Source organism: Anarhichas minor, unplaced genomic scaffold (genome assembly GCF_050575085.1).
Source record: "Anarhichas minor isolate MPS153535 unplaced genomic scaffold, ASM5057508v1 ptg000009l, whole genome shotgun sequence".
NCBI classification, from domain to species: domain Eukaryota; kingdom Metazoa; phylum Chordata; class Actinopteri; order Perciformes; family Anarhichadidae; genus Anarhichas; species Anarhichas minor.
The window spans coordinates 281,854-306,375 of NW_027466455.1; the positions used below are offsets into that span (position 1 = coordinate 281,854).

General features: G+C 43.4%; 1 protein-coding gene across 3 annotated transcripts in view; it reads right to left on the reverse strand.

The window, feature by feature from the left end:
• The window catches only part of slc8a4b (solute carrier family 8 member 4b), a 38,328-nt gene extending 14,094 nt beyond the window's left edge, over positions 1-24,234 (reverse strand). For all 3 annotated transcript variants that reach the window (XM_076086928.1, XM_076086927.1, XM_076086929.1), the window contains exons 1-10: positions 24,011-24,234; positions 23,012-23,151; positions 22,476-22,628; positions 22,150-22,377; positions 21,651-22,055; positions 18,843-18,953; positions 18,589-18,741; positions 17,147-17,243; positions 16,743-16,934; positions 16,064-16,256 (exon numbers count right to left, since the gene is read on the reverse strand). In XM_076086928.1, the coding sequence (XP_075943043.1) occupies positions 16,064-16,256; positions 16,743-16,934; positions 17,147-17,243; positions 18,589-18,741; positions 18,843-18,953; positions 21,651-22,055; positions 22,150-22,377; positions 22,476-22,628; positions 23,012-23,151; positions 24,011-24,176 (1,838 nt within the window). In that variant the 5' untranslated portion in view covers positions 24,177-24,234. The remainder of the gene's footprint in view (positions 1-16,063; positions 16,257-16,742; positions 16,935-17,146; positions 17,244-18,588; positions 18,742-18,842; positions 18,954-21,650; positions 22,056-22,149; positions 22,378-22,475; positions 22,629-23,011; positions 23,152-24,010) is intronic.
• Positions 24,235-24,522: the final 288 nt, after the last annotated feature.

A 24,522-nucleotide genomic window follows, 5' to 3' on the forward strand; every position in this document is an offset into this window, starting at 1 on the left:
GTAGGATTAAGCTTTGACACAAACCACATCATGCATACAGTATAACCACACACACTCAAATCTGCATGATTTGATGTACTGTAATCTTCTGTGCCGCTATCCACTTGACACAGAAGAGGGGAAAAAAGGATTAGAGGAGAGAATGGAAGAGGATGAGAAAAAATAGGCAAGTGTAAGGAAGAGAGAATGAATAAGAGACAAATAGAAATGTAGGGCAGAGGATGAGGGGATGAGATATACAAAAAGAAGGAAAAGGGAGAAGAGAAGGAGAGAGAAATGGCATGCACCATGACAGAAGAAGGAGGGGAAAAAAGGAAAGAGTAAGCAAATGGGGAGAGAAAAAGACGGGAGGTGTGGAAAGGTAAGACAGGTACGAAATAGAAGACTAAAGACAAAAGAGGAAAGAAAGACAGGCTGTGAGTTTGGTGAGAAGCAGGGAAGCTGTGGAGGTTTGATCTCGTCGCCCACTGATCGAAGCATGTAAGCACTACTATACTCTTCCCGTTTGAGAAGAAGGACATGTTGGACAGACGGGATACACTTTAATGCAAGCAGAAATGATACGAGATGAGGGTTCTGAACTGAATGCGCTGGCAGGAGACGGTATAGCCAACACTGCACGGACCAGTCATTGAAAATGAGTCCATTGCGATTGGTCATTGATTAGTTCTTCGGCCGCAATATATTCTTTTGTTGCCGGAGGGGAAAGTCCCCAAACTCCCATCAAATATAATTTAGTTTTATTGGGAGAAACTTTATACAAAAAATAATTATACATTCATCAATTGATACATTTCTCTGAGCACACGTGAGTGGGGATTCCACAGATGAGCTCACAACAACTCATGGGTGTTTTAATTAAAATGCAAATTAACTCCAGCACCCCCTGCTGGAACCACAGTAGTGATGCGGCACTAGCTGTTACTGATCATGGGGCAGAGTGGCAAAAGACAACTGCAGATATTTGTTTTATTTCAAGTGCCATATTTTGAGAAATACATATTCTTCTGGTATGTTTATTTATTTTGAAGAGGAGAGTAGAAAGTGCTTCTTGTCTCTGCTGCTTTGTGTGATGCGCTCTCTCATTCTCAGCCCTGTGCAGTCGGAGAGGATCTCATGAGGGCAAGAACGCACTTAACAGTTTTCAAGAGGGAGCAAAATAAAAAAAGGAAACGGAGAGAGGAAAGAAGCAGGGAGTGTGTGGGCAAGAAGAACTAAAGGAAACATGCAAATCGGTATTTACTGAACAGCTTCTGCATTCGTGCATCTACGTGTGAATCTGTATATATAACCTAAACACATTCACAGCAATGCACACATCATCAACAACTTTTCCTCTTTTGCATACTGAATACTTTGAATGTGGTTCACTCCGACAGTATGGAGGGTTTGGATTGAAGGCTTAGCTGAAGATTTCGAGGCTTATAACTATAATAATATGAGACAGACTGACAGCCATGGCATCAACCCAGACTCCCCTAGCTAATTTTACATGGCACTTTGCCCTCCCTGTGTAATTTAATAAGTAAAGAGTAGAGCAGGATCCGGATCCAACAGTATGAAAGGGTTTTGGGTGAAGAGGAATCACAGCGCACAGTTTGCCTCCAAAGGTAATAGCCCGACCTCATGAGAGCGCATCAATCTGTGAGTCAGTTGACAGGTTCTTTGATGTGGCTCGTTCATCATGAGTCAGGGGTTTGACCAAAGACCATGACTTTATATAATAGTTTATGTAACAGCTGGTGTTGTCAGCCATTTTGCATCTTTCCAAGGAAGCGCCGCATGTAATTCACTCCTGGAAAATGTTACGATGTGCTCAAGGAAACAGTGAATCCTAACATGAACGGGGACAACGAGCTTGTTAGGAGAATAATTATTCATCTAGAAGGCAGCGATTCATTTTGTCTTTAGGCATGAGAACCAGGCAACTGTTACTTTGTGACAAGTGAGCTAAAAATGAAGGCACTTGTTCACAGATACTGAATCACCTTTCCTGGGCTTGTAAAATACAAAGTTAATTGGCTTTGAAGCTGCAGTGCAATTCATTTTTCCCCATTTTTTTTATTAAAACGGTAAATTTTTATAGACAAATTTGACTTTTTAATCCCCTTTCGACCAATTTCTTGGCCTTTTATTAACGTATAAATGTAAAACTTGTACACAGTAGCATACAGTATGTAACATTAACCTCAGACTCTATGCTGTCGTTAGGTGGTTGCCAAGGAATGACCAAAGTACACAACGGCCACCCTGCTTTCCCGATGCTGTTGTTGTGGTTCACAAGAAGTTGTTTAAACGGTACGGCTGCCAGTTCTGCCTTCCCCCATCCGCAAACCCTTTTAGCAGCTTATAATTATACATCGTTGTTGTTTTTTTTACAGCGGAGAGATGCACAGAGAGATGGGTAGATGGGAACGGAGGAAAGATGAGAAGAAAGAGAACGGTTTGCGAGAGATGGAAAAAAGAGAGATTGAAAGTAAAGAATAGGGGAATACAAAATAAAGAGACAAGCCAATGATTGGAAGGCTGAAGGATGAATTGGTCTAGACTAGGGACGAACAGATGGAGAGATTAAAGCCAAAGACAAAGATGCAGCGAGTGAAATGAAAGGAAGACTGTCAGAGTGAAATGAAAGGAAGACTGTCAGAGAAAAAGAGGGCAGAAGAGAGTAGAAAGAGAGGGAGAACGAGTAAGGATGAGAAACGGACAAAAACACACAGATAAATAGCCTGACAGACAGACATCACTTATTCTTAACTACCCCTTATCCATTCTCCATCTTCATCAAGGGTGGGGAAATGATGGAAAACAAGCAGTGTTGAAGACAAACACACACAGAGAGATGAATGAGCAATGGACAATCATCCTTCCTCCTCTTTTGTTGTCATCCCTTGTTCTTTCATGCCCCTCTCTCTTTCTCTTTCTCTCTCATCTCGTCTGTTCTCATGTATGTTTGAACACTTCCATCATATATTTATGTTCTGGTCAAATAGGGGGCTGCCATGGAGAACCAAGCTGTTTGAGGAATGTCACATAGAGAGCATGTTTCACGTGCCTCCATGTTGTTTGAACGGACGTTAGGTTTAGTTTAAGTAGTTAAAAGGTTAAATTCACCTTACTCCACACTTTCCCACAGTAAAATATATACTCTTTATCAGCTTCTTACAAATCCTCATTGAAACTATTTAATGTTTGAGTTAGTAGGTTAAGGTTAGTAGTACAGAAAATGAATGTAGTCAGCGGTTCACCTCACAAATAAAGGCAATCTGTTGTAAGTGTGTAATGACACCTTGGCTTGATTGACTGGCATTAACGGCTCAAGGTGAGGGCCTTTAGGCAGTGGGATATATATACCGCCATGCCAAACGCTGCCAAGTTCGCATGTGGCTGCTTGCCAAAGGCTTTCACTCACACAGACTACCACCACCTAATTCTAATTCTCTCCCTGCCCCTGGCACAGTAAAAGTGACCACTCCTCTGTCTCCCTCTGTCTCCCTCCCCTCATCTCCTTCACTCGTTCTCCCTGTTTCCCTCCTTCTCCAGCCAGGGTGCCAACAGTTGGCCGTTCTCCTCATCCATCGTTCCTTCCTCTCTTCCTCCTGTCCTAGTTGTTCTGATGTCCTCCCTCTAGCCATCATTTGCTCTCATTCTCTCTCTTCCCACCTCCACCTGCCCTTTCCCCTCCCTTTTGTTTTTTTCTCCAAGCAATTCATCTCTCTCTCTCGTGTTCTCATCTACTGCCCATCCCTTAGCCTATTCCTCTTTTGTCTGACACCTTCACTCTCCTCCTTCGTCCCCTTTGTCTGTCCGTCTGTCTTTTTCTATATCAGTCACCACACACACACACACACACACACACACACACACACACACACACACACACACACACACACACACACACACACACACACACACACACACACACACACACACACACACACACTGTGTTTCTCTCCTGGAGGTCGTGAGAGGGTTTTATCATTGACCATCAGGAGAAATTAGAATAATGTGAATGAGCCACAAAAAGTATTACTGTGCATCAAGTGGTACTGTAATAGAGCTGAATTATAAAAGGTTAATATATTTGATCATGTGATTTCCTAACTGCATTCTGGACTTTTATTGATTATAATTAGGCGATGTTTCCTGTTTGTTTAACAGAAATGAAAAAAAGGAAATTTGTGATTTTAGGAGAAGTAACAGAAGCTATTTCTTGATAACAACAGCTCTTTAAGAATTAGCAAAGTGACACAATAATACAGTGCTTGGGTCTTGTCTAAGGCTACAGGCCTAATGATAAGAGATACGTGTGTGTGTACAATATGTGTGTGAGTGTTTGTTAGTTTAAAGTTTGGCCTGTGCTGACCTTTTAAAAGCTTAGACCAGACTTTCTTAAGCCTTATTTTTCTCCTGTAAATACATATTGTTCAAACTTCACCTGCTATTAACGTTACACACATTCACACACACACACAACACAGAAAAAAAGATAATTTAAAGGAAAGGAAGAGGACAATGATAAAGTGAACAGTGATTAAGATAGAGGGCAAACGATGAAGTACCAAGAAGAAGCGATGCAGCAAAAGAGGTGAGAAGGAACGGATGGGTGAACGATAAGATGGCGAGGGATGATATATCATCCTGTAAAATGAAGAGGAAGACAGAGAAGATATCTGATAGGGGAGAATAAAAGTGAGGAGACGACAGGGCGGAAAGATAGATGGAGCTGAGGTGGAGGGCAAAGAGAGATTAATAAAGGAGAGGAAGGATGAGTGAGAGACGGATGGATGTTGAGGAAAGAGAGGCAGATCAGGGCAGAATATGACAATGGAGATGAAGAGAGCCGAAGGGAGAAAGAGGGATGATAGAGGGAAAGAATGAGGCAAAAGGGGGGGGGGGGGGACAGCAAGATGAAAGAGACAATGAGTTAAATGAAGTCAGATGGAGAGAAGAAGAACTGTATTGGAAAGAGTACTGAGAGGGAGGGTGAGGGATGGGAGTTGCGATGGAGAGCTTGTGTGAGTCACATCGTCTCCTCCGCAAGCTATTAGTGATTTAATCACACTGACATCGCCGAGTGTGTGTGTGTGCGTGTGTGCGTATCATACCAGATTACCCTGAGCTAGTGCAGTCAGGAACTGGCTAATCACTCTTCCACAGCAGCGTGCATTCATTATGTCGGAGTCGAGTTTCTCAATCTATGGGCTGAGACCCAAAACTGGACTGCTGGAGTTACAGATTTATGTCTTCCGCGAGACTGAGAAACTAAATAACTGACCTACTACGACAGAAGGTCAATCCAATGGTATAAGGTGAAGTTTGACCTGCAAATTTACGTTGTTAACCAATGGCAAGCCGTCTTCACAGTGCTGACCTTTCAGGGAACAGAGAGTCCCAGCGTATAGCAGCAGATCTCTGGTCACAAAAGTACAGATGACATAGAAAGAATCTCAAAAAGTTGTTGTGAATGTCCTGGCTAACTGGTGTGTGAGCAGTAAGACACAGTAGTTCCCCAACTAGCCACTTCGCAACTAAACTTTTAGGCCCAAACAGACTGATGTTGTCGTTGCCACTTTCTAGGCCTTAGGGGTGAACTATAGAATCATAACCAGAAGTTTAAGCTCAAAATACTTCTCTGTAACGCAATCTACTTTAGAACCTGAATGCAACACCGTGTGATTATTTTAGTTATTTTAGAGCCAAAGTATAGATACGGAATAAGCACACTGTAAATGACACACTATTGATTGACTACTGTTATTATCATCTCCTACAAGCATGGAAGAAAGCCTTTCTAAAACTGTTATCCGAGCACTTATCATTTGATTGCACCTGATTGCTACACCTACTGCCAGTTTTAGCAATCAGAATATTTCTCTTATTTGTTATATAAAAAAATGAGTATAACTATATAAGTGTGTCTCTTGTATGCTAGACAAGAGTTTGGTGAACCCTGCCAACCCCACACAGTCTGAGGATGCATTCTCATTTCCCTTCATTAGTATGATAGTATGATTAGTATGATGCTGCCATTAAAGCTGTATCCAACCATGCGAAAGCAGAGGTCACTGCTCTGATTTCATTGAACAAAGCCCTCGAACCAATCTGAGGGTATATGGTGATAATTGTTGTGCCATGCATACAGTAAATCAGCAGAGATGATAAAAGCAAAAAAAGTTTTAAAAAAAGAGGGCAGACAAACAGATTTAACTCTCCAAGAATTCTCCACGTTGTGAATACAACTGATTGAAAGTCAAGAACTAACAGAGAAGGTCGGCAGAATTTGAATCTTATAAGCTATTCATCAACTCAATAGTCGATGAATCGATAATAATCAAGGGTTGTGTTGAATACGCCTAACAGTTTAGGATTTAGTTGTTTATAAGATGATTAGCCTCTGAAACACCTCACATCACATGTTGTGCCGGTTGCTTTGAGGCACAGAGAAGAAAGGGGGCGCTATTCTCCCAGCACAAACAGAACTTAACCTTTCAGACTCTTTCAATGGCAGATGGTGGAAGGAGTGAAGCACTAATTAAGAAAAAAAACACTTCCCACATATTTATCCTCTTCATTTTTGAAAAAGAAACATGAGGATGCAGCGGTTTTATGGGAAACCTAGTCTTTTAAAAACAAGAGCAGTGGTGTGAAACATAGGCTACCAGTCTTTACAAACAGGGCCTTATTTCTTTATAGGAATAATCTCTCTCCACGCTTTGTATAATTAATTTGATGAATTATATATAAGAGGCATGCCATGCACCGAGGCCATCCCATAACATCCAGGCAGTGGTTAATCCACTCAGTCTGCTGAGAAAGATAAATAAATGGAAAGTGGCATCCCAGCTGAACCACCCTGGAACATCTAACCCAGCTTTGTTGGTCAGTGAAGCCCTGAGGCCTTTAATGTGGTCACGGCGTGGCAGGGTGGGGGCCATTGGAGCGGGCAGGCCCGGGGCAGATGTGGAGCAGGGAGTGGAAGGGTGTATGGTTGGGTATCTCAGTCCCCCTTTTGAGGCTCTAATCACGGGCATGGAAGGGCAGGGGCAGCCTGTTGCCGCAGCTCACGGTAGGTCTCTGAGCCGTGATTACAGGGTGTGTGCAGGCCACAGGGGGTTGATCACAGGGACGTGCTGGCAAGAGTCAGTGTGTGCGTGTGTGTGTGTGTGTGTGGGCGCTGGACTCTGACCATAGGGCGTTTGTAGGCTTGGCAGAGAAAATTGTTGGGACTGCAATGCTTAAAAAAACAACCCCAGGGGAAGATGCAGGGCTAAGAAGTACCAAACGGGAGACACAGAGGGACTGAGAGAGAGGGAGTGACAGGGATGCTAAATGGCAGAATTGTATAACAAAGAGACAGAGGCATGGAGGGAAAAAAGGACACAACAACAGAGCAGACAGCCAGACATGGACAGAGGCTGCAGGTTTAGCATTTCAATGTCAGAGCTGCCTCAGCTGAAAGCTGTTTTGTATTTCAGCACCGCAACATCCTACCTTTCTATATACCTGTCTCAACCACTACTGTAAAATCCTTAACTGCAACTTTAACTGTCAGGTTGTTGGCTTTGTCTTAGACCCACAAATCAATAGACTTATCCTGCTGTTAAACGGCAGCGCTGTACAGACAAAAACACAGAGAGAGAGAGGACCCAGAGGCGGGTTTAAAAATGGGTTATAATTCTGTTTAGAGGAAGCTAGAGGTGCTCTGTGGTTGTGTGTGTGAAGCACTGTCAGTCTAATAACTGTAGTACAGCGAAAAACATCAACGGGCAAACAACAGACGGCTGTTGCCACATCGGTTTCAACACAATGCACACAAGGCTCGCACGCATGGAGAGAAACGGATGCACACACACGGAGAAAGCTTTTGAAGTTGTTAAAGATGTTGACTTAAGCTACTTAAGTTTGACTGCTCTGACATTAGAGAGGATAAAGTGAGGGGATAGAGGAGGGAGGGCAGAGGGGGGGGGGGGAATAAGAGAGTCAAGAAGCATGGAGAAGGAGGAGAAACAGGAATGAAAAGAGCAGGGAAAGGGAGGATAAAAGCATGAGTGCTCTCTATCTCGCCTCTATTTTTCTTTCTCTCTCTTCTCCGGCTTTATTGTTGCTCTCTGACTCTGTCATTCAACCCGTTTTTTGATCTCTTCAGTCTTTCTCTCCGTCAGGCAGACAATGGCTATGCCCAAATCTGATTTAACGCTCCAGTCTTCATTATCCATCTGGCCAAAGAATGTATCTCACACATGAACGCACGCACACTACACAGTGGTAGTTGCTTTAGAACCCGACAACAAATGTCAGAGACAAAATCAATGACAAAGAAAATGAAAGGGAGAGATAATGGGGAGCATAATCACATGGTTCTTCGTATTTAAACTCCCGGTGCAGACACACGAGAGCAGAAAGAAATCGAAAAACATCGAAGCTCGCTATTCTACTCCCATAATCTTTCTTTCTATGTTTTTCTGTCACTTTCTGTCGTCTCCTTTTTGTTGTGCTTACAATGGAAGGGATCATAAGTTGCTAAGGCAACAAACAGACACAGAAAAAAAAAAGAAAACGCTGCCGCACTAAAAAGACGGAAGAATTCTGACGTTCTTCAATAAAACGGAGGGAAAGAGGGAAATGGAGGGAGTCAGAGGAACAGAGGCCGAGGGGGGTAGTTGAACCCGTTTATCTGCCCATTAGAAGGCTTCTCTTTGAACCTGGAGGGATGTTTGGCTGTACAGAAGAGAAGAGATAAGAGAAAGCTACTGCCGGGGAGTGAAAACTGGGATGCACAACAAATACAGTATACGTGCCTAGTATTAAACACATAAATAGTCCTGTGTGTACTGTACTGTACTCTCTATACTGGCTTCAGTGTGGACTGCATACAACTGTAGTGAAAAGTAGGTTTAATGATCGAATGTTCAGTGAGTGATAAAACGGACTAATCGATGTCTAAGATAGTTGAAGAAATGCTGAAATTGAAAGTGTACAACTTAAGCGAAACAAAATGTATAATGTATTAGGTGTCAGAAGGATTACAAACATACTCGCAAAAGTCTAAAATGTTATCACTCATTCTAAAAGATACATCTATCAACCTTCTATAAATAAGCAGGAAGCAGCATGCATACTAACCAACCAGACTGCATGCTGCGTTTGACAGTTTTAACGTGTGATGTGGGAGTCATGCAAAGCAGCATGCTAACCACCTCATACCACATGCTTCTGGCGTCATACGATTGGGTTAATTGTACCACGATGCGCAGCACTTAAAGCGTTTTATTCTGGTGTCTGCTCAGTTAGGTCTGGCAAACAAAACGTGCTGAGACTTTGTAACACGATGACATTGAAAGAGAAAATCCAAACTGCCGTCTGGAACCAGTTTAATCTCAATATGGTGATAACGAGTTTATTTAGTACTGAGATGATAAGCAGGAAGGGCACAATGTGCAGACACGCTGACTGTCTGAAGAATGCTAAAGATGCTAAAGTGTGTGTGTGTGTGTGCGCGTGTGTGTGTGTGTGTGTGTGTGTGTGTGTGCGTGCGGGGGTAAGAGAAGGGGATGATATGACACTTGCTAGATGAGCAACAAACATGACCGTGAGGAAATACAGAAAAACTGCTCACACACACATGCAGCTGCAGCAGCAAGCGCCAACACTCTACACAAGTGCATCTGTATAAATTTGGGCAGAAAGGACACACACTTCAATGCACACACACTCTTTAACACACACACTAGACGCACATTTACAGCGCACAGCTCTTGGGGATTTTGAGTTCAAAGGATGTTTTATTTTGGGAACAGCTTTAGGTTAGTCACCCTGCTTTGGTGACAGACGGAGAAACAGGTTGCAAAAATCAAACACGTTACAAGCGCTGCGACACAAGCAAACACCCACCCACCCACACTCACTCACACAAACACAAGCTCACACTCTCACTTCCCCTTGTATTTCTCTTAATTCCAAGAAGCATCGCGCCAAAGGGAGAATGTGTTGTTTAAAACGTACAAGCTGACTTCTCCTTCACCAGCAGCTAAAAAATGATCACAGCTCTTCTGACAGCTTTGTCGAAAACACTAAGAAGTTGCGTTTGGGCTTCATTAACACATAACGCAACATGGCAGGATGCTGGGATTACTGTAAAACTCAATATTGTTAAGTGGTAATTCGGCTGGTGCACTTCAGGGGGTTCTATGATCCCATTGGAAACAACAATAACAGATTATGTCTCCTTTAAATGATGAGTAGAAGGCTGGCAGCTGAATTGTGTTGTCGTCTGCGATGCATGATGAGATTTCCCATTCGCTAAAAACCCCACCCCAGAATTGCAATCGTCCAATCGTAGCTTAGCGTAGGTTCCTAGGCTCGGCAATTCTGTCAAGCTTTGGGTTTCTCCACGTTGTAGCGGCGCACATGGGTCTCTAACAAGAGCAACACCACCAATGCCACAGCGACGGGCTACAGTCATCTTCAATGGAAGCCGGTGACATGAAGATACAAACTGACACCCGACACGTGTCTGCGCGACGGGTGTGATGCGCTACAAATTTAAATTAAGATGGGCTCAGTTTTTTTCTGCGCTCCAATGACATGGTGAAGCGTCGACCAATCATATCGTTCCATCAAAAAAAAAAGAGCAGACGGAACTACGTCATTGAGAAACACTTAAATGGCGACTACCCCACCAATGTAGCTGGCCATGCTTGGATGTTTGGTTGCTTTTGTCACTTGTAGTGTGAACACAGCATGAGAGTTTAAGCTAACGTTTGCGGCTCCCTCCTGCTCTTTATTTAATTTGGGAAACATTCTTTATTATTCTTTATTTGGATCTCCATTAGATGCCACTCAGGCAGCAGCTTCTCCACCTGGTGTCCACACAAAACAAAACAGAACATACAAAACAGAGCGGACAGATTGACAGGTGTATCAACGGTACCTAAAGGGGGCGGGGCTCAGGGAACGTTCAATTGCTGGCATTGTAGTGAGAAAGTACGAAAGATGTTTCCTGAAGTGCAATTCTTAGGAACATAGTCATGCTTAATAAAGCTTCATTTGCAAGGTGACATATTGGAAAGTTTTAGGACTCAAGAATGTTGGAGGTGGTTTGCTGTGTAAAGTGAGTTCACGCACACACACACACACACACACACAGGGCGAAGCAGTAATTGAACAGGCGTCGGCACAGTGTGGTGGCGACACCTGTTTGAAATTTATAATGAGCAGCCAGAGGAGAGGACCACACACACAGTCATACACACACACAGTTGTCTGTGTCTTGGCTGTGACTCTGTGCTCAGTTGCAGTTCAGAGGAAGGCTAAGAATAAACTGGTCCTGCTGAGCATATATATCTCTCTCACACACACACACACACACACACACACACACACACACACACACACACACACACACACACACACACACACACACACACACACACACACACACACACACACACACACACACACACACACACACACACACACACACACAGTTAACTTTGGCTCACACACATGACCTCTTAACAAAAAGAACAAGACAGAGAGAAAGAAGGCAGAGAGCTGCAGACAAATGGAGACTAAAAAACAACCAGGAGAGAGTATTGGTGAACAAGAGAGGATAGATAAAAGAAGCATTGGCTGAACAGTTCATAGAGTGAATTCATTTATATTTACTGTGCTGTATGTATGTGTTTGTGTGACTTCCAACTGAGTAACACCGAATACATTCCACTCAAGTGAGAGAATATTCTGACATTAACACATTTACATATTCACGTCATTCTTTCAGTGCCTTTCACCATCACTTCTGTCCTCGGTTCATTATTAAGTAACGAAGACATCCCTCTTTATCTTCTCCTCCTTCCATTTTCACTCTACGTTTCTTTCCCTTTTCCCTCCGTGACTTGCATATGAAAACACATTTTCTCTGGAATGCCTTTCCGCTACTATTCATGCCTTATCCATCTATGCTATTTCCCCAATCATTTGGATGGCAGGGTGGCCTCTTGGTTGGCAAGAAGTCGGAAATTTACCCTTTGAAACTTGGGGCCTCCAGCAATTTAATGTCGCACTTCCATAAAGCTGGGGGAGCCAAAGGAGGTTTTAAAAAATAATCTTCAAAGTCAATCCTGACTTTTAGTCACTAGTATGGGTCGAGCTCTAAAAATGATGGTTCCTACATTTCCAATAATTCAACAGAGCAGTGTCTTTAGTTACATCTTCCCAGGTAAATGCTCACATCTCTCTAAAATGGCATGAAAGCTGGCTTTCTGTTATAAATGTGTAATCTCTAAACTGAGATAACCCAGGGTTTATGTCTTCTGACTTGACAAATGGATTTGTTGTTCTCAAAGTAGCCTTATCACGGGAAAAATAGGGTAGACAGGAGTTTTAAACCACAGGTGTGTTATACTAGTTTGACCATTTGCAGTACCGATCAGGCAGGATGTACGGATCGGATGTACGGTGCAACATTCTGAGTGTATCGGAGGCATTTCAGATACTAGTATCGGTATGAGAACAACTCTAGTTTTCCCAGGCTTAGTACTCTTCATGACAAGTAAACTGACATTAAATTTGGTGAAGTGCCCCTTTACACATATTTCAGCAATCATCCACCTTGCTGAAGAAGAAGCATTCAGTTGAAACCTGACCTCTGACCTCTGATGAAGGAGAAAAGGGAATTTTCTTTGTGGAATCACATTCGTTTGTATAAATTAGAGCTCATGAAATTCTTCTCTTCCTTCTTGACACTCTTTTCCTCTCCTCTCCTCTTGTCAGTTCAGCTCCAATGCCTTTTAGGTTTTCCCTGAGAATTTTAAGCAGCACCTGGCTCACCCATTCTTCACCCCCCCCCCCCCCCTCCCCCTCCCTTCCCATGATCCATCTACCGACTTTTACCACTTTCACCCTTTTCTCAAACTTTTCAGAAAGCTCATTCCAACAGACAGGAAAAACAAGAAAAGTGACAGATTAATGTGGGGTTGCTTAAAGGCAGAAAATTGAAATGGGTAAACAAAACTATTACGCAGCTTGAAAGAAGACATAGTGTAAGAGGGACAGGAGAGAATGGAGGGCAGTGTGCATGGTGAGTTATGTCTGGGTTGTGATCCAGCTAAATTGCCTTGGCAGTAAGTCCCTTTTCTCTGACTAAAGGGACAGACAGCGATGGATGGAGGGAGAGGATGAGGAGAAGGATGAAATAAGGGCGGAGGAGAGAAGACAGGAGCTGAGAAAGAGACAGTGGAGCAAGACAAGGGCGTCGAGTCCCGTAAAACAAGGAATAAGGTTACACAGGGAGAATAAAAGAGGAAGTCTGACAGTGTAAATAAAAAAGGAGAGAGGCGGAGGGGAGGAAGATGCAAATGAAGAGGAATCAAGGGTGAACAGGAGTGGGTGAAAGGGGAGGGAGGAGAGACATGAGATGACAGGGAGGTGTGGGTAGAGGAGAAGGTGAAGAAGGGAGGAAACGAGGGAGGAGGAGAGGAGGGGGATGATAAAACTCATCCAGCATGGAAGAAAATCTAAATATATCGCAGACAGAATGTGAGAGCTGGGGGAGAGACGGGAACTGAGACGGGAACAAGAAAGAAAAAAAAGAAAGAAATAATGATACAGAGCAAATCCAAGGTCAATCAAGAGTAGACATGTTATGAGGCAAAGACAGAAAAGAGAGAGAAAAGGGCAGATGGAGGGAAGAAAGACACAAACGAGTGCAGCGGATAAAGGCAGGGTTACATTAGTGGGACATTTTTGACAAGGGGCTCAAAGACACAATGTTGAAAAGAGGAGAGGAAACACACAGAGGGGTAGCAGCAAGAAAAGACACGAAAAAATAAAGACGGGGATGGACATTATGAGAGCGCGCATCCTGTTTGCACGAGTCCTTTTTCTGGTTTGTACATTTTCTCAAAAAGCCTTTAAAAAGAGCAAGACACAACTAGAATGCCAAAGAATCTCTGACATTATTACTGCTGACAAGGCACAATGATATTTAATTTAAAGAGATTTTTCATAAAGAAAAACCAACTAGCACAAACTGTAATGCCCCACTGGAGTAACTATAAAAAAAACATGTAAAAAGCAGACGCGCAATAATTTGTGTATTGGTCATTTCAAGTTCTACCTGTGCTCAAGAAGTATTTTAAATCAGTTTAATCCATTTTGTAACAAAAGTTTATTGCAGAATATATACTTCGTAGCTCAGATTAATGCATACTGCAAGCTAGAAGTGGATTCGTCCGAATCAAAACATGAGACTTTGACCTCTTAAAACTGTCAGTATTATTCTCAGACTCTTTGTGAAGCCTTGCACTGTTCATGCACACCCATGGAGGAAGATGCTTATTGTTGCTTTATTGTTTAATCTTGACCCACAGAGTTACAATCTCTAAAAGAAAATACTTCACCCACTGATCTCTCTAATCCTCTTGTAGCAAATGCTCCAACAGCATCTTAACTCCATTGGCATCAGCCTTCTCTTTAGTTTCTGTACTGACACAGCAGCAACAGAGGACATAGAGTCTATCTCTCTTATCCCTCCATCTCTCCCCTGGCCCTCTTTAGTTCTCCCTCACTCTTCTCTCACCCCTTCCTAACCCCACAGCTCACTTGCTACAGAGCTTCATAAGCAGTGACGGTACATCCTCTCACAGAAACACACATGCTAACACACCCTGCCCTTGTAGTGGCGCTCACACGCAGAGGCCGGCTGGTGTCAGCACACACACACACACACATTTGTACTGCTATACGTGTGAGGACCCTCATTGACATCATGCCCTCCTTAGCCCCGAAGCCTTGATCACAATTACAGTATATGTCTTTGAAGACAAAAATGTCCTCACTCACGGGTCGACTTCAGGCTCACCCAGTAGAGCGTGCGCTCCAAGTGGGCCTTGGCAGCGGCCCGGGTTCAATTCTGACCTGTGGCCCTTTGCTGCGTTTCATCCCCTCGATCTCCCCATTTCCTGTCATTCAGTTGCACTAATAAAGGCAATTAAAACCCGACAAAATGACTTTACTCTCAGGTCAAAAACTAAAATTGTTTCCAGTTCAAGAGCACACACACACACACACACACACACACACACACGCACACAGGTAGACACACACACACATGCCATCTTCTCAGTCTCTCACTCACTCCCAGATGAACAGCTTTTGAGTGGCCTTGCCAAAATGTGAGCCCCCTAGACGGACCACACACACATTTGCATCATTACACTTGAGTGAGTGAGGATGCTCATTGACATAACTACGTCGACACTCCCCACGTCATAACACTTGAGCACTAACTGCTGTTCAAGCCTAACCCTAACCTACGTACGTCTAACCTTGTCAGTCAAACAGCACCTTGAGGAAGTGGCAACCAGCGGAAATGTCCTCACTATGCATGAATGTCCTCGTTCTTCAAAATGGTCCTCGTACAGATACAAGAACAAAACCACACACACACACAAACACACAGTACTTGCTTCACAGGCCCCAGGAGGCGCTGAGGAAACTGCATTCCCAACTGCTTTATGTATTGGTCAATTTAACACTGCTAACGTCAGCATATTAAAAATGCATGTGCCCAAGGACACAAGAGCAGTTGTGTGTGTGTGTGTGTGTGTGTGTGTGTGTGTGTGTGTGTGTGTGTGTGTGTGTGTGTGTGTGTGTGTGTGTGTGTATGTGTGTGTGTATGTGTGTACATGTGCGTGAATATGTGAGAAAGCATTTTAATGCAGAGTAGCCTACCTTGAAAAGTGGCATAATTACGCTGTTATCTGCCTTATAGAGCTATTTATACTACGAACGCATTTTTAACACTCAATTAACCTAAACAGCCATTTCTGAACGGGAGTCGATCACACAGAAAGGAAACAGAGAAAGAGCAATGTGTCTTTGGCATTCCAGAAATATGTCACCTTGTAATGCAACAAAAACATATTTTTTGATGAATAAAAGGAATATTCTGAGTGGGTTTGTTATACTAGGTCATTGGTCAAGTGCCCCAGTAAGTGATGAGAACTTGTGACTGGGTTAATTAAATAACGAATATTGACAAAACGTCTGTACTTACATGGTCTCGTCATTCTGAAATTCCAGCTTGCCAGCGGAGACTTCGTAGTCCTCCCCTGCTTTGGCGGTGGCATCCACGGTTCGGTAGGGGACGGCTACCAGGCCTCGGGCCCCCGAAGTCCTGAGCACTTTCAACTCCATCACACCCACGCTCTCGCTCACCTTCTGACAGGCGGTCTCAAAGGTAAAGATGCCTGTGAAAGAAAGAGAGTACGTTATTTCACAGGGGAGAAACGCTAGAAAGACATGAAAGATGGGGTTGATAAACACCTACGCTCTCACTCACTAGCTTGTTCTCCAATGTGTACCATATATATATAATGTAATGGATAATAGATTACCACCCACTCCCACTTTAATTCTCTTTGGATGTTAGCAAACTCCAGTACCTGCAAAAATGTCGACACTGAGGGACTGGAACTCTTTGTGATACGTTTTTGAGGATATCCTGGGACTATGTCGCAAAGCAATAGACCTACATGGATTCAACATTAAGCACATGGTGCGCAGACACTTCTTTGTTTCTCATCTTTAAACTTGCACAGAAGGTAAAAGACAAACAGAAATAAACACTAACTCTTCCTTACAAAGAAAGTGAGTTACAAAATATAAAGTCCTGTGTGTTAGTGGTTACATCCAGATAGACAACTCCTGTTTGATTATTTAGGGATCTCTGTCACCTGCGTGATCGTCATCGTAGATGGTCACTGTTGCTGTGTGATTGTCACCCATCACGGCTTTGGGGGTGGCACTGGCATCCAGCGGGGCGGTGCCAATCTCAGGATAACCGACCACTCGAGGGTTACTGAGGTGGACGTAGAAATACTCGTCCTCCTCGAAGATGTCGTCGTCTATCACGCCGACTGTGATCTCTGGATGTGGATTTTGGTTGTGATTAGTTCATGCTACTCCTTTTTATGCAAAGTTATTCCAACAGTAAACTTTAAAATCATATTTTTGTCAAAGCCAGTGGAAAAGTTTGCCAAAGGTGCTGCAGATGACCTCCGCTATTTAAGCCTAAATGTCAGGGATGTGTTTTTTGAAAATATGCCAGAAAGTATTGTATCACTGTTGTTTTTTTTACCTTTGAGGGTCTCTCCTGGTTTAAACAGCAGTGTTCCCTCCGCAAACTCATAATCTGAACCTGCGTTTGCTGTTCCGTCCTCCGTGCGATAATCCACCTGGGGGAGATAGGAACACAGAGAGATGGGAAGCGGGGTGAGACGAGGGTGAAGGGAGAGCGAAAAGAGCCGTCAAAACATGAAACAGTAGTGAAAAGATAGGAAAAAGGGGGCAGATAAACACAAACGGAGAGGGAGGACACAGAGAACAGAGAAGGAGAAAGAGATAGAGGAGGACGGCAAAGGAATGGAGGAGAGTCATTTGGGGAGATGTGAACAGAGGGTGAGAGAAAACAAGATGAACTGCTTCATTAAACTGGGCCCTCTGGTCAGATACAGCATGATAATAAAGACTTTGAAGATAGTACAACAAAACTTTCCCTGTATCCTCTCCATTCTCTCCATCTGTCCTGTTTATTAACCCTCTCCATCCCATACAAAGCCTTACACATTTGCCCTCATTGGTTATAATCACTTTGTATACTGAGGATTCATATTTTTCAGATGTTTGAAATATATGTGATTATAATAACAGAAAAGTGATGAATTGCCTAAAATGTTATTTATATATGAATAGCCTGTCAGCCAATGATAGAGGATAAAGTACACAGTAGATTTCTTTGAACTTTTCTTGTATATGCAACAAGACTTAAATTGCAGTCTGGGATTAAGAATAGATTCTTGAAACTTTTGACCATTTCAACAAGTGCGTCATAAACCACAAGTAGCCTCATAGAGAAACCCTGTTTGGTGGAGGTAATAATGTGTGTGGGCTTAAAAGGCCACTTCACTTAACATCCTCAGCCCTCAGTAGACGGCGGACTGAGGCCATGCCGTAAGACTTCCTCTACAGACAGCACTGATGTTGCATCGTAGTTTAATTTGTATACAGGGAGAAGATCAGGGGAGACGCAGTAAAGCCAAGCCCCTGTAGTAATAGTGAGCAGATCCCGTATCATGTCACTGACACAGACCCCCTGTGGGAGACTTTAAAGAAAATCTCTTAATCAGAGCATGAGGCCAGCGTTAAACCCAAACTCAATGAGCCTTTGCCAGAGGATGTGTTTTGAGCTGAAATCAAAAGATCTGGAGAATAAAATGTTTTGTATTTTGTTTCCCAGCTCTCCTTCATCATCCACTTCTATAGCTGTAGCAGCATCCGACCAGAGAAGAGAACAAGGAAGCTCTCTAGAGGTGACGACATGTTATGATTAAGATCAGACAAGAGCAGGAAAACTGCCAAAGATGTGAGTGAAATCAGTTCAGAGTCGATTTTTGTGTTTACTGTGCTGTTTGCTTTTGGCTCCTCTCCCTCACACACACAAACAAAACACACTTTTTTTATACACACTTTGATTGCTATTCTTCTGAACTCCACTCTCTTGCATTAATGCCACACACACACCTTGACAGTAACTCCGGAGTCTCCTCCACGTCTGGCAACGGTCAGTTTCAGGGAGCCACAGTTTTCAAAGCACTGGTACAAAAAGGGGTCAAACTCCATCCTGATGGTGTGAGGGTCGTCCTCCTGTGCATGGATCTCATGGCTGCTCACCACCTGCAAAAACAAAAAGACAGACAGACAGACAGCAAAAAAAGTCAGATCGGAGTTTTCTAATTTTGAATAACGGTGACGAGTGGAGATTATGTGTGACTCACCTTGCGAGCCTGGTCGGCAGCGTGCTTCTTGAGGATGTTGCCGGCTCCGATCATCATCCTGGTTGCCTGGATACGGTAGAACGCTCTGCTCTTCTGCTGCTGCATCAGGACCTGATCAACAAAACCAATCAATCAGCAAAGTCATCTATTGTATTCATCATGATAATCTATGACTCTTTGTTTTTTTTCCAGATTGGTGTTTCTTTTACAAAAGTTTCTACTTTCAAACTGACAGCTGCTATTTAAAGGCTGAGCAGTGAATCTCTCGTGGGGGATTTCTTTCTCTGTCTCTACAGGAAGACTAGAGGTCACTGAGTTGCTTGACAACGCTTCGATAGGCTGGATGCTTGAGGTCTACACCCAGATCCTGCACTTGCAGTATGCAGGCCTATATCTCTGGGGTTTGTGACGCTGGAGCTTCAACCATGATTTAAAAAGTTGTAACCGTCTGTGCTTTCTGACAAAGATATTGCCAGATCAGTCAAAATAAATGAGTACATGAGTGAAATCACGCTTCAATGAAAATGTATGGCTGAATAGCAATTTAGGATCCTAACGATCCAACAAATAGGAAATGAACAAATTAGCCACTGTAGATTTGGAGACCATTAGATTAAATGTGGGTTCATAGCTGGGAACACTGCGATTTATTTTTGATTAAAGGGAAGCGAGAATCCTTAAAATAAAATAAAATCTGCATTTGCAGGAATTGAAGCAGTAGCGGTTAGTTTAGTTAAAAATGTGATCTGGTTTTGCTGAGCAAGCTGGCCTCACTTAATTAAAGTCCAAATCCACCACGGGGGACTGCTATTTAATTTAATTGAATTCTTCACAATGACCACAAAAAACGTTAATCTATTGGGTTGAGATAAATCTCCGAGGCAGCTGCCATTTCTATTTACAGCACACGGCTGAGGGAGTAGCTGCAGGGGGAGGGAGGCTTGTATGCAAACAAACATCTGGAAGTTGCCCAATGCACCTTGGGGTGCCTGCCAAACATCTTACCTTCCTTCCCTCATCACCAAAAATAAATGACCAAAACCAAGAAATGACTTAGAGGGGAAGCAAAGGGAAGGAGGAGCAGAAAGCCGAGAAAGGGAGAGCAGCAGAAACCTGGACAGCTTCTACAGTTCAGCATTAAAGGATGAAACCGGAGGTAAAAACAGGAATACTCTTTAATGTTTTTAAGCAACTGTAAGTAGAACAGCCATCTATAAGCAGCTCCTTTCTTTTTGCAAGGGATGAGAACAGATTAACCGACTAGTCGATTAATCCCTGTGGGACACACTGACAATCCAAACTCAAACTAAACGAATGCCAAATTTAACCAAAAGTTAAATTTAGGACAAAGCAATATGTTTTAATGGCTTATAAATATCAATTCACAAATTGTAAATCTAAACTCCCCCAAAAATCTTAACTCAAGGTCCCCTTGGCTGCTTTTGTTTTGTTTAACCTTCTTTACTCACAGTCTTCTTTAGCACATGAACTCAATGAGATGTGGCTGTAAACTCAGAAGGAAAGCTAACAAGTGGACCTTGTGTTACACATTTTTTCGTCAAGCTACGGCTTTCCAAGTCCAAGAATGAACCTTCACGCTAACATATCTAATGTTCGTACAACTTACCGGGCAGAAAATCCCCTGGATGTCAGAGGGGCTGCATGTTACAGTGCTGTCAATCAAGCCAATCCTTTCTGCCCACTAGTGGTTTCATCAGCACATAACATGAAATGAGGAGCGTCCTAGAAAACTGAGTATCGTATCTTCTATACTTAACCGCTCAGAAGTTGCTCTGGAACAACTTGAAATCGTCTCTGTATAACAGCTGTGTGCTGTCCCTGTTATCACCTAAACACCTTGTTCACATCTCAATGTGTCACAGCGTCATCTCCAGCACAAAGTCACCCTCAGAGGAGTCGCATACGAAATGTGACGCATGACTTTATGTTTCAATTTATTGCTAGGTGTAAAAAGAGCTTTAGCTCAGAAACTGAGTGAAGACGGAGCAACGTCGAGATGGAGTGGAGATAAGGCGATCAAGTTAGAAGTGCCTTAATAATTAGCAGCTAGTAGCATCCAGTCATATTCATACAGGTGGACACAACATTCAAACTTTCAGGGTTTATCAAATTCTTGACTAAAATGTAATGTATGTGTATGTCTTGGAGTTGCTTGACATTTTGGTACATAAGAAGATTGACAGAAGTGTGAAGCTAGAGCCAGAAAGCCATTAGCTTAGCTTTGCATAACAACTGGAAGCCAGGGGAAACAGTTAGCTTGTCTCCCTCCAAATGCCCAAAACTATATCTGCTAGCACCTCTAAAGTTCAGTTATGAACACATATCGCATTTGTATAATCCATAGAAACTGACAAACAGACATTTTGTGGCTTTAGAGTGAGAACGCTGGTCATTTTTTGGGGGAAAATGGCAACACCAGGAAGTCACTGTGCTTGGCTGCAGTTTGTTATTAAATGGCATGCAACTTGCCATAAAACCACACATTTCATAAAATTTGTATTAAAACCAATAGGTTTCTGTTTGCACACAGACATGTTAATTCGTCAGTTTTGAACATTGGACAAAGCCAGGCTAGCTGTTTCCCCCTGCTTCCAGTCTTTATGCTAAGCTAAGCTAATCGACACCCAGTCCTAACTTCATACTTATCCCACAAACATGAGAGTGGTATCGATAATTTCAACGACTCTTGACAAAAAAATATACTTCCCAAAATGTCTAACTATCCCTTTAAAATATATTCCCCTTATTAAGAAATTGATGCGCACATATAAGCACACTCCTGCTAACCTGATAATTTGCCATCTCAATCAGCTGCTCCGTGTCTTTATCCGGGTGCCTTTGCTTCAGATCCTTCAGCGTCCTCGCCATGTCCCTTCTGGCCACGTCCTCCTCATCTTTCACTCCTCCGTCCTCCATCATCCCTCCATCCATCCCGCTGTGACTGTTCAACGCCATCTGTCCGTCCAGCTCCAGCATGTCCATCTTGGTGAAGCCCCCCGGGCCCAGCGCTCCACCTCCAGCCATCCCCATTCCTCCATCCGGCCCTCCCTCGGTTTCAATGATGATGCCGCGGCGCTTGTCAGCGCGGTAGCGCTTGCGGACGTACTTGTAGAAGAGGAGGCGACGGTCGGCCACCCAGGCCTGGACCACGCAGAGCGGGAAGAAGAGGAAGGTCAGCACAGCCTCCCATACCTAGAGGAGAGAAGAGACAGAGTTAACAGCTCCCTACCCAACTTTCTCTTTTTTTCCCCGAACTTTCACAACTTTCATTCCCGTCTATTCTCACCTCCACCTCTCCAGGGGAAAAGACACTCAGAATCAGGTAAAGCCAGATGTAGGCGAAGATACTCCAGGCTGCTGTGACGAAGAACACCCGAAGGTGTTTAATTTTGCGCGTCTCTCCATCAGGAACCACGTACACACACAGGGAGATGATGACGAACATGTTGAAGGCAGCACTGCCCACGATGGTGCTGGGACCCAGAGAGCCAGCCTCAAAATTGTGACCACACACCTATAGGTGGGGAGAAAATCCGATGACTGTGTTCCCATTACATTCTGTATTGGTTAATCTAATGTGTAACCCAACCATCTGGCTCATATTGTGCTCACCTCAATAACTGACAGCAGTATCTCTGGAGCGCTAGAACCCAAGGCCATTAAAGTGAGATTAGAAACGGTCTCATTCCAGATCCTGACCGTGGCGGTGGTGGTCTCACCATTCGGCCTCTTTATAGTGATTTCCTTCTCCTGGGAGGTAATGACCTGGAGAGGAGAGGAGAGGAGAGGAGAGGACAGGAGAAGAGGAGCATAGGCAACCAAAGTAGAGGGTGCACCAAATGGAAAGGACAGCAAAGGCAAAAAGAAAAGCAACAAAAAGGAAAGGAAAGAAGAGTAGAAGAGCCACCGAAGGGAAAAGAGAGAAAAGTGATGAGGAAAAGCAAGGAAAGGAAAGGAATAAGCAATTTCAGTATTTAACCACAGAGCTGTCAAACATGAGTCATATTAAATTATATCCATTGTATTTCTCCAAGCTAATGATGACAGGCGATAACTGACATGATATATAACTGCATGAAGTCAGGAGCAGAAACAATGGAACATCTCAACTGTAAAATAAGTTGTGTGGTTATTCATCTCTTGCCTACCTCTATAGAAGACATGAATCGGTCTGCGACAATGCTCATGCCCAGGAACATATAGATCATTGCTACGAAGTAAACAATGGCCCGTGCCACTTTGTCGCCTACAGAGGGGTTCTGAGGGTTCCACACGGGCAGTACCACTCCTGAGATGAGGAAAAAAAGATAGTCAAACTGAGTTTTTCAGGAGTTTTGCAGCAAAGAGATCACAAGAGATATCTGCTTGCAACTATGTGGTGTGCTCACCTTAATATTCTCTCCCTCTCTAATCATTTACTGCCTGCCGCTGAGGGAATTTTGTAAAACGATCAGTGGCAGCACAACCTGATTAAGGATTATAATATGTGGGAGCTTTTCCATAATAAAAAGTATTGAAATGAATCCAAGGCAGTGCACTGGCAGAATCAGCTGATAACTCACCAGTTGCTCAGGAGGCAAAGAAACACTGTCACCTTTGTATGGTGAGGCGTTCCTTGCGTGGGTGAGTTATGAATATTCTGCTGACATTGTTCAACGTTGAATATGCATTAACACCTGGCAAATATATCTCTTTCCTGTTATTTGCGGAGCCTCTGGACGGGTCGCACAGAATGACTAAGATATACTGCAATAAGTGCTGGGAGGTTATTTATAGGCTATTTTAGAAATGAAGGATTCCTTAAACCAATATACTGGTACTGAGAAATATACAATACACTATGAAGTAAAGCAGTGCTGTGACCTCAAAATATGAGCAAAATTTACATTTTAAAATGTTACAGTAATTCACCACAGGAAAACCGTTGGGTATCACTGGTGAACTTTACTGATCTAAACCATCATTATGTTCAGCTGTGACAAAGGCTGGTGACATCATTAGCTTACATGGCTGGCACTAGAGCACTTTCCCCTAGTTAACCCCTCTCAATAAGCTGCTGAGTTAAGGTCAGACATCTTTCACATGTAATGTTAATCCATCCTTACATGCATTAGACTGCAGTTTTCTCACAGATAAGGCCAACCCACCTTCCTGACAGGGGTCTCCACTCGCTGAACAGTTCTCAGATGAACCTGCATGCACCGATCCAGGACATGACAGGAGGAGGAAGGCGGAGAGGAGGAAGAGGAGGAGGGGCGAGGAGAGGCGGGAGGGGAGAGAGGATGGATGCGCAGATACGGCTGCTGGAGCCATTGCTGCTGAGGCAGTCGGGCCTTCGCTGGACTCTACAGACTTCTACTGTCGAGGCAGCTCGTCGTGACGTCCAAATCCTTGAGATAGACAGAGAAAAGAGACAGAAGGGGAGTCGTTATTCAACCTTTCAATCACACTGCTGAGTGAACTCGCTGTTTTCCTGTTGGTTTCAATGAATTCGCAATAAAACCACCTTCTGCTGCTTTTAAATCAACTCGATTGCCTTTAATTAATGCATAGAGAAAGTGGTTAAAGTGAGGTTAATAGCACAGGGTGAGCTAAAGTGTCTGCAGCTTAAGTGGCCTTTCAGAAAAACCCTGTATTTAATGAGAATTAAAATAACAAT